This window comes from Amphiura filiformis, chromosome 19 (genome assembly GCF_039555335.1).
Source record: "Amphiura filiformis chromosome 19, Afil_fr2py, whole genome shotgun sequence".
NCBI classification, from domain to species: Eukaryota; Metazoa; Echinodermata; class Ophiuroidea; order Amphilepidida; family Amphiuridae; genus Amphiura; species Amphiura filiformis.
The window spans coordinates 55,264,953-55,280,268 of NC_092646.1; the positions used below are offsets into that span (position 1 = coordinate 55,264,953).

Sequence of the window (15,316 nt, forward strand, 5' to 3'; positions counted from 1 at the left end):
ATCTCTTAAAATCAGGGTCCGCCCTCTATATTGGCCCCAAACTTCTTTGCTGTCAGGGCCTTTTCCTGTCTTTGTCTGCTTCACGGATTTTACACCAACTTCCATTGCTCCCCCCCATCCCGTTACGTCCTGAGTACTGTTTCCTCTGTTCCAGCAAAGCGGTACGGGTTCTGTCTCGTTATCGGATGCTTGCTGGTTCGAATCCTGTTGTTGGTGCTATCGTGTTGTGTGTGTCTTTAGACATCATGTTAGACAAGGTTCTTAACCTCTATGCTCTATCCACACAGGTGAATAAAGTACTGGCTTATGCTCGGAAGGTAAATAGTGCGGGAAGAGTGTCTAACCCAAACAACAACAAGCCAACAGAGGAGCTGGCGTCAAGTCATTTCGAAAGGGAGATGGGAGTTTCAGTCTGTAAAATGCAGGCTGAAATGATTTGTTTCATTCATTGAAGACCTTCCTTGATGTTTATTGTAATATATATTGTCTCAAGTATAGCAATGTTAATTACTTTCATTAATCCTTATTCATAACCTCATTAATAAACGCGATGCGTACGCCCCTCGGGATATTCCTTGGTTCCAAAGGCAAAATGTGTAGATTTTTCACAATACCCTCCAAATAACCGATGCGCAGTTATTAACCTCTAAATTTTTTATTATTGTTAGATCAAAGTTGCCATATCATTATAAATGTAATATAATTATTGATCGAAGGCATCTCGATTTTTTACCATACATTGCGTGCGTTTGAGTTGAAGTGTGTTTGAATGTGTAACCACGGATAACTAAACTTGCGCATTTATCAAATCCAAAAATTCAAATTATTTTGTTTTCTTTTGAAAAGCTTATGGTATGACTTTTCTATCAGCAATGCCAAGTTTGAATATTCGTGACTACAACTACACTTGCACTAAACAATGGAAATGCGTGCCTTATCAAAAATGGAGAGGCGAGTGAAACATGCATGTAATATAATGTGAAGTATAGACTCCCCCCTATATCTCACCTTTCCACACTCCCCATCTTTCAATGTTGGAGAGTCTTACGGACCTCATGACAACATGACTTGGTCCAACATTGAATTGGGGGAGAGGGGGAAGACATCCGGGGAAGAAATATACCAAAAGACAGGCAAAGTGTGCCAACCATTTTTTCCTGGATTGTAGATTCCAGGAAACCAATCTCATGGTATATAGGTCATAATAATAGCTACAAAACAGAAAAGAAATATCAGTCAAAATAATAACCGGTGAAGTTAGCAGAGACCTTGCCCAAACACCCACAATTCCGTGGTTTGCCGTTTGAATATTAAGACCACTATTCTGGTATTACATTTCATCCCTTTGTCTCATGCCAATATAAGTGATCGTAATTTCAAATTATGCTTCAGATGGGCAGAGATCACTTAACAGTGCAGGTAGAATCATCAGTAAAGATTTCTTACGACATACATCTACCACCATGAATACAACAGAATTCCAAGATGAAATCAAAAAACAGAAGTACGTCAGATATGAAGTATCTTGTGTTTTCTGGTGATACGGATGATAACGATCAACGCAAAGAATACTCCGTGGAATTTGATAAAGATTCCACAGGAGCAACATCTGGTTTTGTACGGTGCGAAAACTTGGGATCTGTGTCCTCTTACAATCCCTGATGCTCGTCGCACTTGCTGTTGTCATAGGCGTACACATAAACCAAACGAAAGCTGACTCAAATTCGTTTTGAGAAACTTGAAGGCAGATTAATCAACGATACCGAAAATGTTGATAGCATCGGGTCCTCTGTTCAGGTGAGTGAATACTAATAGAATTAAATTTTGTTTGTTTGTTTGTTTGTTAAATAAATTTGTTAAATAAATTTTAGATTTATAAAGCGCCTTTCTCCAGATCTTAGAGGACTCAAAGCGCTGTAATTTCGCTGCAATGGTGAATCATCACAATCAGATCGTATCAACTAGGTTGCTGCCGAACGGCGCACACCTATCCGCATTTAGATTGTAACATCCACCAATTATCTGTGCAGCTCCCCAAATTCCATTGGGTGAAGGAAGTTTTTGATAACCAAACAACTAATCACCAATTTTTGCGATACAGGAGGAAACCGGAGATCCTGGAGAAAACCTGCGAGAGCGAGCATGGAATCAGGATAAACCAAGTGCACATGAGTCCTTGGGCCGCGCCGGGCTTGAACCCGGGGCCTCAGTGGTGCAAAGCGAGGGAATTACCGCTGCGCTAACTCGCCCTCCCTTGTTGGTGCGTGTTTGTTTGCTGATTTGCCTGTATAGGATTTACCGTAAAATTTCTGGTAAAATGTTGTCAATCCAGCTGCAATTCATTTTACAGTAAAATTTACGTGAATCTCCTGTATTAAGTATTTACAGCATGTTATTGGAAGGTATTTTAAAAGGTATAAAATACAGTTGTAATGAATAACACCATATACTTTAATGATAAACTCTCATTTTGACCCCGTTAAAAATCTACTTAGGGTTTGATTGTTTTGATTTATTCCCAATTTCACCCTTCCCCTTGACTGTTGTGTAAAGAAATCGAAGCATAAAACCAACAACACGGAGCAATGAAATAATTATTAAAAAATCGTTTTTCTTACATTACTGCAGACTATAACACTCTCTTCAGAAGAAGACCAAAGCATCGGCATAACTCTCTCTTCAGAAGAAGACCAACGTAGACCAGCAGGGGCGAGCTACGTACGTTGGGGGCGCACTGAATGTCCGGACTCAGCAGATCTTGTTTACACAGGTAAGACACCAGATCCGAATTAATCAGAATTAACAATAAATTGTAATGGTCAATATCATTACAAGCAAATATTGATATGTTATTAGAATTGCCAATGGTCAAATAATTGATTTCATAAATAATTATGATAACTAATTTGGTTCTATTGCCTAAGTGTGTTCTGAACCACACGATAGCCAGTTCATGGCATTTCGGTGTTTCTTGGGGAGGCGGAGGCGGATGTGATATCGCTATTTTTTACGTAGCCATTGGATTAACACGTAATTATCTTCACAAACAATTCTAAAGCAAATATGATGTCATTATGACGTTAGTAGGCTTATACAATATAACCGGCATGCTTAGCTCCTTTGATTTGAAATTGTATGCTTTTATTGTAATTATTAAAACCTTTGTTGCAGGGGTAGCAGCTGGTGGAAAAGGAGGAGATCTTGGAATAGCTGATGTCATTGGCGGAGGCTCTAACTACCTATGCCTAACACGCAATCCTCACTTTAACCAATCAGTGTCAGGCGAACAGCACACCCGATCAAGAATCTATGGCGCAGAATATCGCAGTGCGAACCCAGGACCCCTGAACATTTCCCAGTTTCATGACGCCCCGTGTACTGTATGTCAAAGTCGGGCTGGTCGAACACAATCAATCATGATACCAGCGACAACTCACTGCCCTACTGGATGGACCAGAGAATACGCTGGGTATTTAGCAGCAGCACACTGGAGTCACCCAAGAACGGAGTATGTCTGTCTGGATGAAGATCCTGAAACCATACCTGATACAGCAGAAAGAGATCAAATTTCGCTCCTTTTTCACGTTGAAATTGTTAGCTCTCAAGGTTTACCCTCTGAATATGTGACTGGCCAAGACTTGACTTGTGCTATTTGCACAATCTGAATAAGATCTCAAAGATGAGATAAATGATAAAACTATTAAGGAATGTTAATTAAATTATTCACTCAAAATAAAGACACACGTTAACACGGAATTGTCAGTGTCACTCCTACATTTAGCTCTAAGAGGTAGAAGAATGTCGAGGTAGTTCATGGCAATAAATAACTATATATAATAAAGTTGAAAATAATAACGATGATTTGTTCTACATGTATTAACGGATAACACACTACTGAGTCTCGGTGACGATATTAACAATTTGAAGCACTATGCCAATATCCTCAATAATTGTAATGAGCGAAACATTAAATGGACGGACACTTCAAAGTTCTTTGGATATTGGCCTTTAAGAGTAACCATGGTGACCTTAACCCTAACCCTACCCGTGGTTTTTTTGCTATCGGCAGGAAAACAAGAAACGAAAAAGGAGAGAAGATGAAGAGAAAAGTCACTTGGCACCCCCGGGATTCGAACCTCGGACCCCTCGCATGCCACGCAGAAGATCCCCAGCATGTAGCCACACAGGTGACGTTGGCCCGGCCAACGATTCCCTGGATATATATGACTTCGTCTGATTGCGTCATCAAGTCCTGTGGAATGCATGCACGCAGAGTGGTTTTAAGGAGGCTGTGTACTCTCAGACATGCATGTAGTAAAAGTGCCATAACTTTGCAATTATTCACGCAAGACATATAAAAGTATAGATTTTTATAAAGGCAAGACATCAATGAATCTCAATATTAATACAGATTTGGTGTAAAAACAACAATTATGAAGAAAATCACAAATAAGTGAATTTTTGGCAATTTTTGTTCGGTACATCATAACAAAAAAACACTCTTTCCAAAAAATTTTGTTTTGTTTTTTTCTTAGTCTTGAGGCATCATTCCAAAAACGGGTTTCTCAGTTTTTTGATATTGGCCTTATTTTTTGAGATATTGACCATATAAGGCATCAATGAACTTTTTTAAATTCACAAACGCCTATTTGCACAAAACGATGCCTAAAATCGGAAATAGACCAAAATATAAAAAAATGAGAAAACCGTTTCTTCAGTCGATCATGCTTCTTATGATGAGCATAGTTGTTTACATATAGATGCTGTATTTATTGAGTTATCGTGTACCTAAATCGTCATTTTACCGAGAAAATGAACATTGAAATAAAGGCCGTTGAAGTTTAAAGTGGTCACATTTTGCACTTTGATCAAAGCTCACCGGAGAATGCGGCATTTCTCGCTTTTCTACCTTCTACGTGAACATTGGGTAAATCCACAGCCCCTTGAGAAGTTTGGGCGAAATCTATTCATATCTTGATGTTTAAATCGGGGGAAAGAACTTGAAAAAAAATCACATTTTATCAGCTAAAACGGAGCCATTTGACCGCTAGGTTTTTATGAAATCAGTGCTTCCGTGGTGTTTCTATAAGATGCGCCGCGCATGCAAATAAGCGTTGCGTATGCGTAGCGTACCTGTGCGTTAACAAATTGCGGGACTACAAAACGCGATGCGTTGTTGCGCGCGTATACCCCGCTGGTACAGCAAAGATTTTCTTTCTTTTTAAATTGCGGAAACGAGTGAAATGGTGAAATAAAATCCATAAATAGAGCAGTTGGAGTTAACAAATCTGGATTTTCTTTCCTTGTATTTGTAAAAAACATAACAAAGTAAATACATTTCAAAAAAGCTCAATTTCGCGAAAGAAACAATGTCTAGAGTACACAGCCAAATGAAATATTTTACATACTGTAATGAAATACAATATTTATAATTCTATTACCCCCACGACCCATTATTCAAAATCGCGCACTGTGATTTGTTGAAATGCGTCACGTGACAGACCATTAATTAGCGATAAAGTGTCAAGGGCAACGAACTTTATGTTCTTCTATCATCACAGCGCACAGCAGAGCGCACAGCACATCTGCTTATGTAGGGGAGAATGGAATGTCAGGGATGTGTTATTGCATGTGCATACCTGCTTATAGGGGAGAATGGAATGTTAGGTTGTGTTATTGGCTACGCGTATGCGCTCCACCTTGAGATAAACAACTTGAAATATTTGGGCAAAAAATTTGATATTTTCTCTTTAAATCACACTATTTTGTGGTAATAGAATAGAAATAAAGGGTGCAGCATTATCCTTTAAACGCAAATAATGTGTCCTTGGCAGTAAAACGTTTAAATAATGGGTTCGGCTGCGCCTCACCCATTATTTACGTTTTACTGCCTCGGACACATTATTTTCGTGTAAAGGATCATGCATTACCCTTTATTTCTTGATTAATATTCTATTTCCTTTCCTCTTATCTCATGTATCGGGCCAGGTCACCTTCCGTTCCATTAAAGTGGTTGTCGTGTGCCAACTTTGGCGAGCATGCCGTAAGTTGCTGGTCATATACTTAAGAAATAAAGGGTAATGCATTATCCTTTACACCCAAATAATGTGTCGAGGCAGTAAAACGTAAATAATGGGTGAGGCGCAGCCGAACCCATTATTTAAACGTTTTTACTGCCGAGGACACATTATTTGCGTGTAAAGGATAATGCTGCACCCTTTATTTCTATTCTATTACCAGAAAATAGCGCAAATTTAAAGAGAAAATGTCATTTTTTGGCACAAATATTTTAAGTTGTTTACTTCAAGGTGGAGCGCGTACGCGTAAGTGACAGCGCGTATCGCGGAAATATTGCACGCGTAACCAAGCGTAATGCGGTGGGTAGAATGTGTTACGGCGCTTGACTCATTATTGCAGAATAATGGGCTCTCACGTGACGCGTTTCAACAAATCACAGTGCGCGATAATCTTTTTGAATAATGGGTCGTGGAGGTAATAGAATATTCCATAAAAACATTCGCAGTTTTTTAAATGAACATCAAATAACATGGCGTGATTCAACAATAATTATTATACATGTATGATCACCTTTCTGGCAATATGATTGGATTATCCTCGTACCCAGTACACATAAAAAGTTTAAAAGTCGGGTTATAAAGGGTATAAAACGTTTAAATATTTGACAATAACTTTTAACAACATATTAAGTTGTTATAGTGTTTTTGTCATATAAAACGTGTGAAAAATGTTTTCATGACCTGTATACCCTCGTGGTGACTTCACATCGTGAATTTCAGAATGAAATTTGACTATCTGTTTACCAAATAGCAACTATCTAATCTAGGGCATATTGTTCTAGGGCCAGCAAACAAAGAGGAACTTAAACATACTTTTTCACCAGGTTCGCCGTCGCATATAATAAAGGAGACAAGTAGAAAAGGTGATTCCGCCTGGAAATCGAACCCAGGACCTCAGGTTTACGAGACCTGTGCCTTAACCTCTCGGCCATGGGAGCTTCATCATGATTTTTATGCTGGTTGAAATTCGAACCCATAAGCGGTCACTTAAACTTATCTCCTCCCCACAAATAGCCCATAGTACCTAGGGAACCGTATCGCTGTCTGAATAGAAAAGACCTTTAGTTTCGGGTTGCTTGGTTGAATCAGACATCATAATGACATAAACTTTGATTGATCTCTTTTGGTTGCTCTTTGTTCTTCGCCTTTTGAAAAATGAAACAATACACCTTGGTCGTAATTAACCACTTCGTTGCCGTTGGCGGCGTTTGACTCTGCTAACTCCAATAAGGCTGGAGTTAGCAAAGCAGAAAACTGATAGCGAGGCCAAATATGTAAATCACATACTCCCAATTATGCAAGTTAATTTGCCAAGTAACTATAAGGAGTACATCTTTAGGTGTGGCTAAAGCAATGACTGTCCCAGCGAAGAAGAAAACCTCTGTCCGACTTGTTTCAAAAGCTTTCAAACAAATAAAAAGGCATATTGATCAATGTACTTTGCCCTACTCTTACAGTGTACTTCGGTTATATTTGTAAGTGCGCTTTTATAAATACAACCACCTCCGCGCTGCCATAACAGCTTATAGACAGTAAGTCTCGAAGTGACCTTCTATACTACTAGTACATAGCGAGTGGTCTTCCTATACATTTGAATGCAAAGGCGGGACAACATGAGACTGCTGTGCAGGAAAATTGTCTATTTTGTACAACTTTGTGATTATATTGTAGACGTTTCCGTCGTTGAATATTAATTTTTTTCCGTCGTCAAATACCTTCAAAATGTTGTTTTTGATAACATATTACAAATTCGGAATTGCAAAATGTGTAATAATTTTGCAATTCAATTAATACTTAAATTTGATGATATTTATCTATAGAGTTCCTATCCCTTTCTGTATAGTGGTCAATGCATGAGGATTTAGTCACGCTTGCTGGTCTTGGTATGTCGTGCCCATGCGTATTTATAAAAGCGCATTTATAAATATAACCGAAGTACACTGTCTAATAACCTGTTTAAAACATGCTCAGAGCATTTTCTAGTGCCTCATGCCTCATATTCCACCTTAAATTTGGATAAATGAATGCTCGGGAGATTGAGTTGGCTTGCTGGTAAGAACCATAAATGAGGGGGAACTACCCCTTGACATCCCCTCGTAATACGTACACCACAAACAATAGACAAACCGATGCTATGGACGTTGTCTTGTACATTTCATAACTAAATCTGCCGATACCATTATTAAATACTACCACGTCGAACTTTTAGTATGAGAACTAATTGTCACGTATAGTATAAAGCGGTTTTGTAATACCATCATTTTCTGAAGGATGAAACGGTACTACTTTGTGCATTGATCAAAATCCAAAATTTTTTTTTTCTTTTGAAATGAGCATGAGTATGGTATGACCTTTCTGGCAGCAATGCCAATTTTGAATATCCGTGCATAGATTCCTTAAAACAACCCCCATGGTATATATGTCATGTCAAGAGTCACAAATATCTTATTATTTTAAACATTAGTCAAAATAATAGCCGGTGCAATTCGCAGACAATTTCCGTCATAAAATAATTTAAGGTTGCCATTTGAATTTGAGCCAACTATTCTGGTATTCACATTTCCTGCCTTTGTCTAATGCCAAATATAAGTGATCCCACTTTCAAATTATGCTTCAGATGGGCAGAGATCACTTAACAGTGCAGGTAGAATCATCAGTAAAGATTTCTTACGACATACATCTACTACCATGAATACAACAGAATTCCAAGATGAATCAAAAAACAGAAGTACGTCAGATATGAAGTATCTTGTGTTTTCTGGTGATACGGATGATAACAATCAACGCAAAGAATACTCCGTGGAATTTGATAATTATAAAGATTCCATGGGAGCAACGTCTGGTTTTTGCACGGCGCAAAAACTTGGGATCTGTGTCCTCTTGCAAGCCCTGATGCTCGTCGCACTTGCTGTTGTCATAGGCGTACACATAAACCAAACGAAAGCTGAAACTCAAATTCGTTTTGAGAAACTTGAAGGCAGATTAATCAACGATACCGAAAATGTTGATAGCATCGGGTCCTCTGTTCAGGTGAGCGAATGATACTAATAGAATTAATTTTGTTTGTTTGTTTGTTTTTTATTTGTTGGTGTGTGTTTGTTTGCTTATTTCTTGACTACCCTGTATAGGATTTACAGTAAAATGTATCCTATGTAACAAATATATGCTAAAATGTTGGCAACTCAATTGCAGGTCATTTTACAGTAAAATTCAAGCGAGTCTTCCGTATTTAAAGATTTACAGTATATTTACAGCATGCTATTGTAAAATTTAAGGTATAAAAATACAGTTTTAATGAATAACAATAACACCATAGATTTTAATGTAAACTCTCGTTATGAACCCGTCAAAAATCTATTTCGGGTCAGTGTGATTGTTTTGATTTATTCTTAATTTCGCCCTTTCCCTTGACTATTGTGTGCAGGAATTGAAGTAAAAAAACAACAACACAGAGGAATGGAATAACTATTCAAAATCGTTTTATTAAGTTATTGCAGACTATAACACTCTCTTCAGAAGAAGACCAACGCATAACACTTTCTTCAAAAGAAGAACAACACAAACCAGCAGCAGGGGTGACCTACGTACGCTGGGGGCGCACTGAATGTCCGGACACAGCAGATCTTGTTTACGTAGGTAAGACACCAGATCCAAATTCATCAGAATTAATAATAAACTTTAATTGGTTAATATCATTACTAGTCTTGTAAACAATAATATGTTATTATAATTACCTAAAGTTGTGTTTCTTCTTTCATTAAAAAGAGTGCTCGATCCTGTGAAGGAGAGCGTGTACATAACATTAAAAGAAACAAATTTATTCCATGTTCATGGAATAAACATGTAATATGGAATAAATTTGAAAATGGAATAAATATGAAAATTCCATGAACATGGAATAAATGTGTTTCTTTTAATGTTATTATAATTACCAATAGTCAATTCAAATAGTTGACTTCCTATATAATAAGGATCGACCAAGCATCGATGGTCGATCGAAAGATCGAATTAATTAGCTTCTATTGTCTAAGTGTGGTCTGAACCACATGATGGCTGGTAATTTGTGGTATTTTGGTATTTCAAGGGGGTGGGCCGAGTCGTATGTGATATCTCTATTTTACAACGCCATTGGATTTACACGTAATCATCTTCACGAACAATTCTAAATGAGTTAGAGAGTATGTGTAAAATTATGTCATTCACAAACCGTTGTAGCTCGACAACGAACTTCACTCTAAGTATGTTACTTTCCAATTTGTAAGGGGGGGGGCTGATGCAAAAAAAATTATCGCGAAACTTTTTCGCCCCCCCCCATTACATACCTCGAAAATTTCAGGGCCCCATCTTTTGACATGAAAATTATGGGTCAACCCCATAGAAAAGCATATAAACTCAATTTTTCCAGGAGGGTCTAAAATTTTCAGGGCCCCCCTTTTTGCATCAGGCCCCCTAACAAGTGTTTGTGAACGGTCCCTAATTGTTGCTAATCGTCCATATATTTGGAACGGGCTTTCAAACTTGCAGTTTCGCCAGCCTCTAACGTCAACTGTTGTTTTCAATGCGAATCCTGTGTGCATTCTAAAAAGATCTTCTAAAACAAAATCAAATGAAAAACGGGTTTGCTATTACTTGCGGATATCGATCTCTTACCCTAGAATTAAAAAACAAACAAATAAACAAACATATAGCCAACCCTGTCCCTGGTCCTATCTACTGCGTTGAATTTTCATAACCGTGATAACCTATTTTACATGAGCATGTACATGCAAACACAGAGTAGAAAATAAAGTAAACAAAATTCAGAAATACATATCGAGGGTTGAAAATAAATACCCTTGTCTCACTTAGAAATTTCACTCATGTTTTATCTAAAACTTTTAACTCCTTGATAAAATACGCTGATTGGTTTGATCAGTATATTAGCTCCGCCCACATTGCGTTCTTCGAAACACGCGCACGATCGCTTATTGCTGTATGCTTTGAAATGAAATTCATGCTATAAATTGGTACCTTACTTACTTCCTCTATTAACGGTCACTTGAAGTTGATATATCTAAGGCCCGGGTCACACTTTGTATTCGACATTGAATATTCAACACAACAAGTATTTGTAATTGATGGGTTGGAAGTGGGTCATGGGGTAGCGCTGTTCTGGACCATTTTGTGACAAAGAAGTACCGTGATCAAATATGTGTTGTAGCTTATTTCATAGGGTTTGAAAATCCAATGCCACGATAACTGAATGAGGGGGACAAATATACAAAATTTTCAACGTTGTCTAGACCAAGCCCTAAAGTTATGTTTTCGCACTTTGTTTATTAGCTTTTATTGTACATAATGCGAAAAGAGATCTAACAATCTACAGCACTAAACCATTGGCTATAAACTGTCATCTGATTTATCCTTTAGGGTATTTTAAAGACACTGTGGTTATTTCCTGTCTAATATTGACACGTTTTTCGGTTTGTTTTTTAAAGTTTATAAACCACCAAACAAAATATTAAATTATTGTCAAAATTACACCTTTTGTTTCTGTTCCTGAAATATTGGACTTAATTATGTTCCTTACCAATTAAGCTTACCTTGGTATTATGCAGTAAAAATATCCAAAATGTATAATTTCTAGCCATTTTGATCGTGTCCAGTTTTTTAATTTTCCATTTGCAATGAAAAACGAAAATTGTGTGGTACACACATGGATTCACAAATTTGGTTCACAGAATATATCGTTCATACATTCATATTTTTCATAGTCATGGGTCGTGGCGACCCATTCCGACTGGCCTTTTAAGTTAAAACTTCTAATGAATGTTTGTTGACGCAAAATCAACAACAAATATTTCCCGTCAACGTCAAATATAATTGACTTTCGTCAACAAACATTCGTTTGAAATAGATTGCATAAAGAATACTTGCTGATTAAATATTCGACGTCCATTGGAGTATATAACATTCGTTATTAGGCCTATAAAATATCACCCGAGCCCGTCGACTTGAAATGTTATTGTTTTATTGTACTTCATCATGTTCATCAATCATCATACTTCATCATTAAACCTTGGAATTCTATGTTACAGGGGTAGCAGCTGGTGGAAAAGGAGGTATATGGATACCCGAACCGCCGAATGTTGTAATGGATGTCATTGGCGGAGGTTCTAACTACCTATGCCTAACACGCAATCCCCACTTTAACCAATCAGTGTCAGGAGAACAGGACACCCGATCAAGAATCTATGGCGCAGAATATCGCGGCGCTGAGCCAGGAGCCCTGAACATTTACCATATGCATGACGCCCCCTGCGTTTTATGTCAAAGTCGAGCTGGTCGAACGCAATCCTTCATGATGCCAGCGACTACTCACTGCCCTACCGGATGGACCAGAGAATATTCTGGGTATTTAGCCGCAGCAAGATGGGATCACCCACGGACGGAGTATGTCTGCCTGGATCAAGATCCTGAAACTATACCTGATACAGCAGAAAAAGATGAAATTTCGCTCCTTTTTCACGTTGAAATTGTTAGTTCTCAAGGTTTACCCTCTGAATATGTGACTGGCCAAGACTTGACTTGTGTTATTTGCACTGTCTGAATAAGATCTCAAATACGAGATAAATAATAAACTAATAATGAAATTATTCACTAAAAATAAAGATAAATGAATTGTCAGTGTCACTCCTACCTAGTCCTTCCAGAAGGACTCAACATCTAGCACCACAAATCACGCCATCAGCCACGCCTGACTGCCTGTAGGCCTATATATAGTCCGTCAGCCGGCTTAGTTATCATGGTTATAGTCCGTCGGCCGGTGTGGATATTTTTCGTTCTTGAAGGACTACTCCTATACCTTTGGCTCTACAAGGTAGAAGAATGTCGATGCTGTTCATGGCAATAAATAATTATAATAAAAGTTAAAATAATAAAGATGCTTTGTTCTATTAAAGGATAACGCACTACTGAGTCCAGGGGTCGGTTTAACAATTTGAAGCATAATTGTACCAATATCCTATAATTTTAATGAGCGAAACAATGTGCGAAATGTCCGGACACTTAAAAGATCTTTGGTTCTTTTTGGACCACGCTGTTTCAAATCGTTTTTGGACATGGAATTTTTCTTTGCTGGCTACGCCGCTGAGTATGGTGACCTTTAGGCCAAGTAAAAATAAAAATATGTTTCTCGTCCAGGTTTGTGAAAATAAGGAGGATGAGGGGCTTTTTATTTTCTATTTTTTATTGGAAAACGACGCTAAATACCTGTATTTGGCACCATATTTTGGGTATTCGACATACAGATTGATATCTGAGAAAAAGAAGGAGGCCCTTTTTATTCTATTGTTTTGAGAGGTAATAGGCCCCTCTAGTGATCACAAAACCCTTCTGAAATGATGTATTATGCATTTACAAAGTCGTAAAATAAGTTTCAACTTCTGAAACATCTTTTCCAACAAGTTATAACTGAAAGTTTACCAAATAAAAAGAAATTTGAAAAATCTTCAAAAAAGGAGGAGGGCGCGGACGATCAACATATTTTTTTTACTCAGTCTTACGCACTTCCTGTAGTTAACACAGAACGATGTGATGTGTAAGACTTTATTTAGAAACTTATAATATAATTTATAAGTTGTTGTTTTTAATTCCCGAATTCTTATCAACGATGAGACAGTAGTTCCTTTTAAGCATATAATATAATAATGTAATATAATATATCAAATAAAATATTTTACATACAGTATGAAATACAATATTTAATGTATTGCAATAAATTAATATTCTATTTTCCTATCTCAAGTATCGGGTCAGGTTATCTTTTGTGCCATTAAAGTGGTTGTCGTGTGCCAACTTTGGCGAGCATGCCGTGAGTTGCTGGTCATATACTATTCCATAAAAACATTCGCAGTTTTTTAAATGAACATCAAATAACATGACGTGATTCAACAATTATACATGTATGATCACCATTCTGGCAATATGATTGGATTATCCTCGTACCCAGTACACATACAACGTTTAAAAATCGGGTTATAAAGGGTATAAACCGTTTTAATATTTTACAATAACCTTTAACAACATAATATAGTTGTTATAGTGTTTTTGTCATATAAAACGTGTGAAAATGTTTTTATGACCTGTATACCCTCATCATGGTGTCAATATCACATCATGAATTTCAGAATGAAAATTTGAATATTACCGAATAGCAACGGTATTTAAGCTAGGACAAGTCTAGAACCCGAAAAACAAATAGGAACTTATTTTCGTATCGCTTGTCTGAATAAAAAAAACACCCTTGGTTTCTGGTTGCTTGATTAAACAACACTTTCGTTGAATCAGCCATGATCCATAATGATATAAACTTTACAAGTGAAAAATGCAACAATACACCTTGTTCGTAATTGACCACTTCGTTGCCGTTGGTGGCGTTTGGTTCTGCTTACCAATTAGGCCGGAGTTAGCGAAGCAGAAAACTGAAAGTGCGGCCAAAGATGTAAATTACATACTCCCAATTATGCAAGTTAATTTACCAAGTAACTATAAAGAGTACATCTTTAGCCTCGCTTTCAGTATTCCGCTTCGCTAACTCCGGCATAATTCAGGGGGGGGGCGGCCAAGATTGGCTCAATTTTGACGTTGTCATTGGTTTTACACGTAAACACAAAAATGTCTCAAATTATTCCAAAACTGTACGTATGTTATTAAGTACTATTTTATCAGTCTAAATCCGTTGAGGTTCGCCAGTGAACCTCATTGTAAGTACTGTTTTTTAATTTTTTTTTTATGAATAACGCACGATATGTTACGATATATACTGAAAATTTCCCCCAATGTATATCAATGAGTTTACGTGGTGTAGTGGTTACGGGTCTCGCCGCCCACGCTAAGGGTCTCGGCGATGATTAAAAAATTTTCTTCTTCTTTTTTCTTTGAATTTAAAATTATTTATTTTCATGTGAAAATGTATATATTGCACTGGGAAATATATTTTGTGTATTTTTTTTCTGTAATGGGGCCACCCGGCCAATAGAGCTAAAAACGGATCTTGGCTCCGGGAAAAAATAATTGCGTCCATCGTGCAGGCAGTGTTGCCGTTATAGTGTCTGTTTTGTTTACGCTTTTGGCTGTTGCCACATTGAATAATGTAGTCCACCGTCGTCTGGCATAATTGGAGTTAGCAGAGCCAAACGCCGCCAACGGCAACGAAGTGGTCAATTAAGAAAAAGGTTTATACGATAATACGTTGTAGA

At 37.5% G+C, this 15,316-nt stretch overlaps 2 protein-coding genes across 2 annotated transcripts; both read left to right on the top strand.

Moving 5' to 3' along the window:
- The first annotated feature begins 245 nt into the window (after window positions 1–245).
- On the top strand, window positions 246–4,546 carry LOC140140659 (uncharacterized). The gene is made up of 4 exons (XM_072162415.1): window positions 246–317; window positions 1,714–1,797; window positions 2,629–2,770; window positions 3,172–4,546. The coding sequence occupies exons 1-4, from the start codon at window positions 246–248 to the stop codon at window positions 3,663–3,665; spliced, it is 792 nt and encodes a 263-aa protein (XP_072018516.1). The 3' UTR covers window positions 3,666–4,546.
- Window positions 4,547–6,479: 1,933 nt separating this feature from the next.
- Window positions 6,480–13,923, top strand: LOC140140660 (uncharacterized). Its single transcript, XM_072162418.1, has 4 exons — window positions 6,480–6,492; window positions 8,695–9,107; window positions 9,575–9,713; window positions 12,155–13,923. The coding sequence occupies exons 1-4, from the start codon at window positions 6,480–6,482 to the stop codon at window positions 12,664–12,666; spliced, it is 1,077 nt and encodes a 358-aa protein (XP_072018519.1). The 3' UTR covers window positions 12,667–13,923.
- The last annotated feature ends 1,393 nt before the right edge of the window (window positions 13,924–15,316 follow it).

What these genes read in the sequence shown, in the direction of transcription:
- LOC140140659 (XM_072162415.1), top strand. Translation starts at nt 246, where the DNA reads ATGTTAGACAAGGTTCTTAACCTCTATGCTCTATCCACACAGGTGAAT. An exon ending in TACTGGCTTATGCTCGGAAG is followed by an intron (nt 318 to 1,713) that starts GTAAATAGTGCG and finishes ACCAAACGAAAG; the next exon opens with CTGACTCAAATTCGTTTTGA. An exon ending in GCATCGGGTCCTCTGTTCAG is followed by an intron (nt 1,798 to 2,628) that starts GTGAGTGAATAC and finishes ACATTACTGCAG; the next exon opens with ACTATAACACTCTCTTCAGA.
- LOC140140660 (XM_072162418.1), top strand. An exon ending in GCATCGGGTCCTCTGTTCAG is followed by an intron (nt 9,108 to 9,574) that starts GTGAGCGAATGA and finishes AAGTTATTGCAG; the next exon opens with ACTATAACACTCTCTTCAGA. An exon ending in AGCAGATCTTGTTTACGTAG is followed by an intron (nt 9,714 to 12,154) that starts GTAAGACACCAG and finishes TCTATGTTACAG; the next exon opens with GGGTAGCAGCTGGTGGAAAA.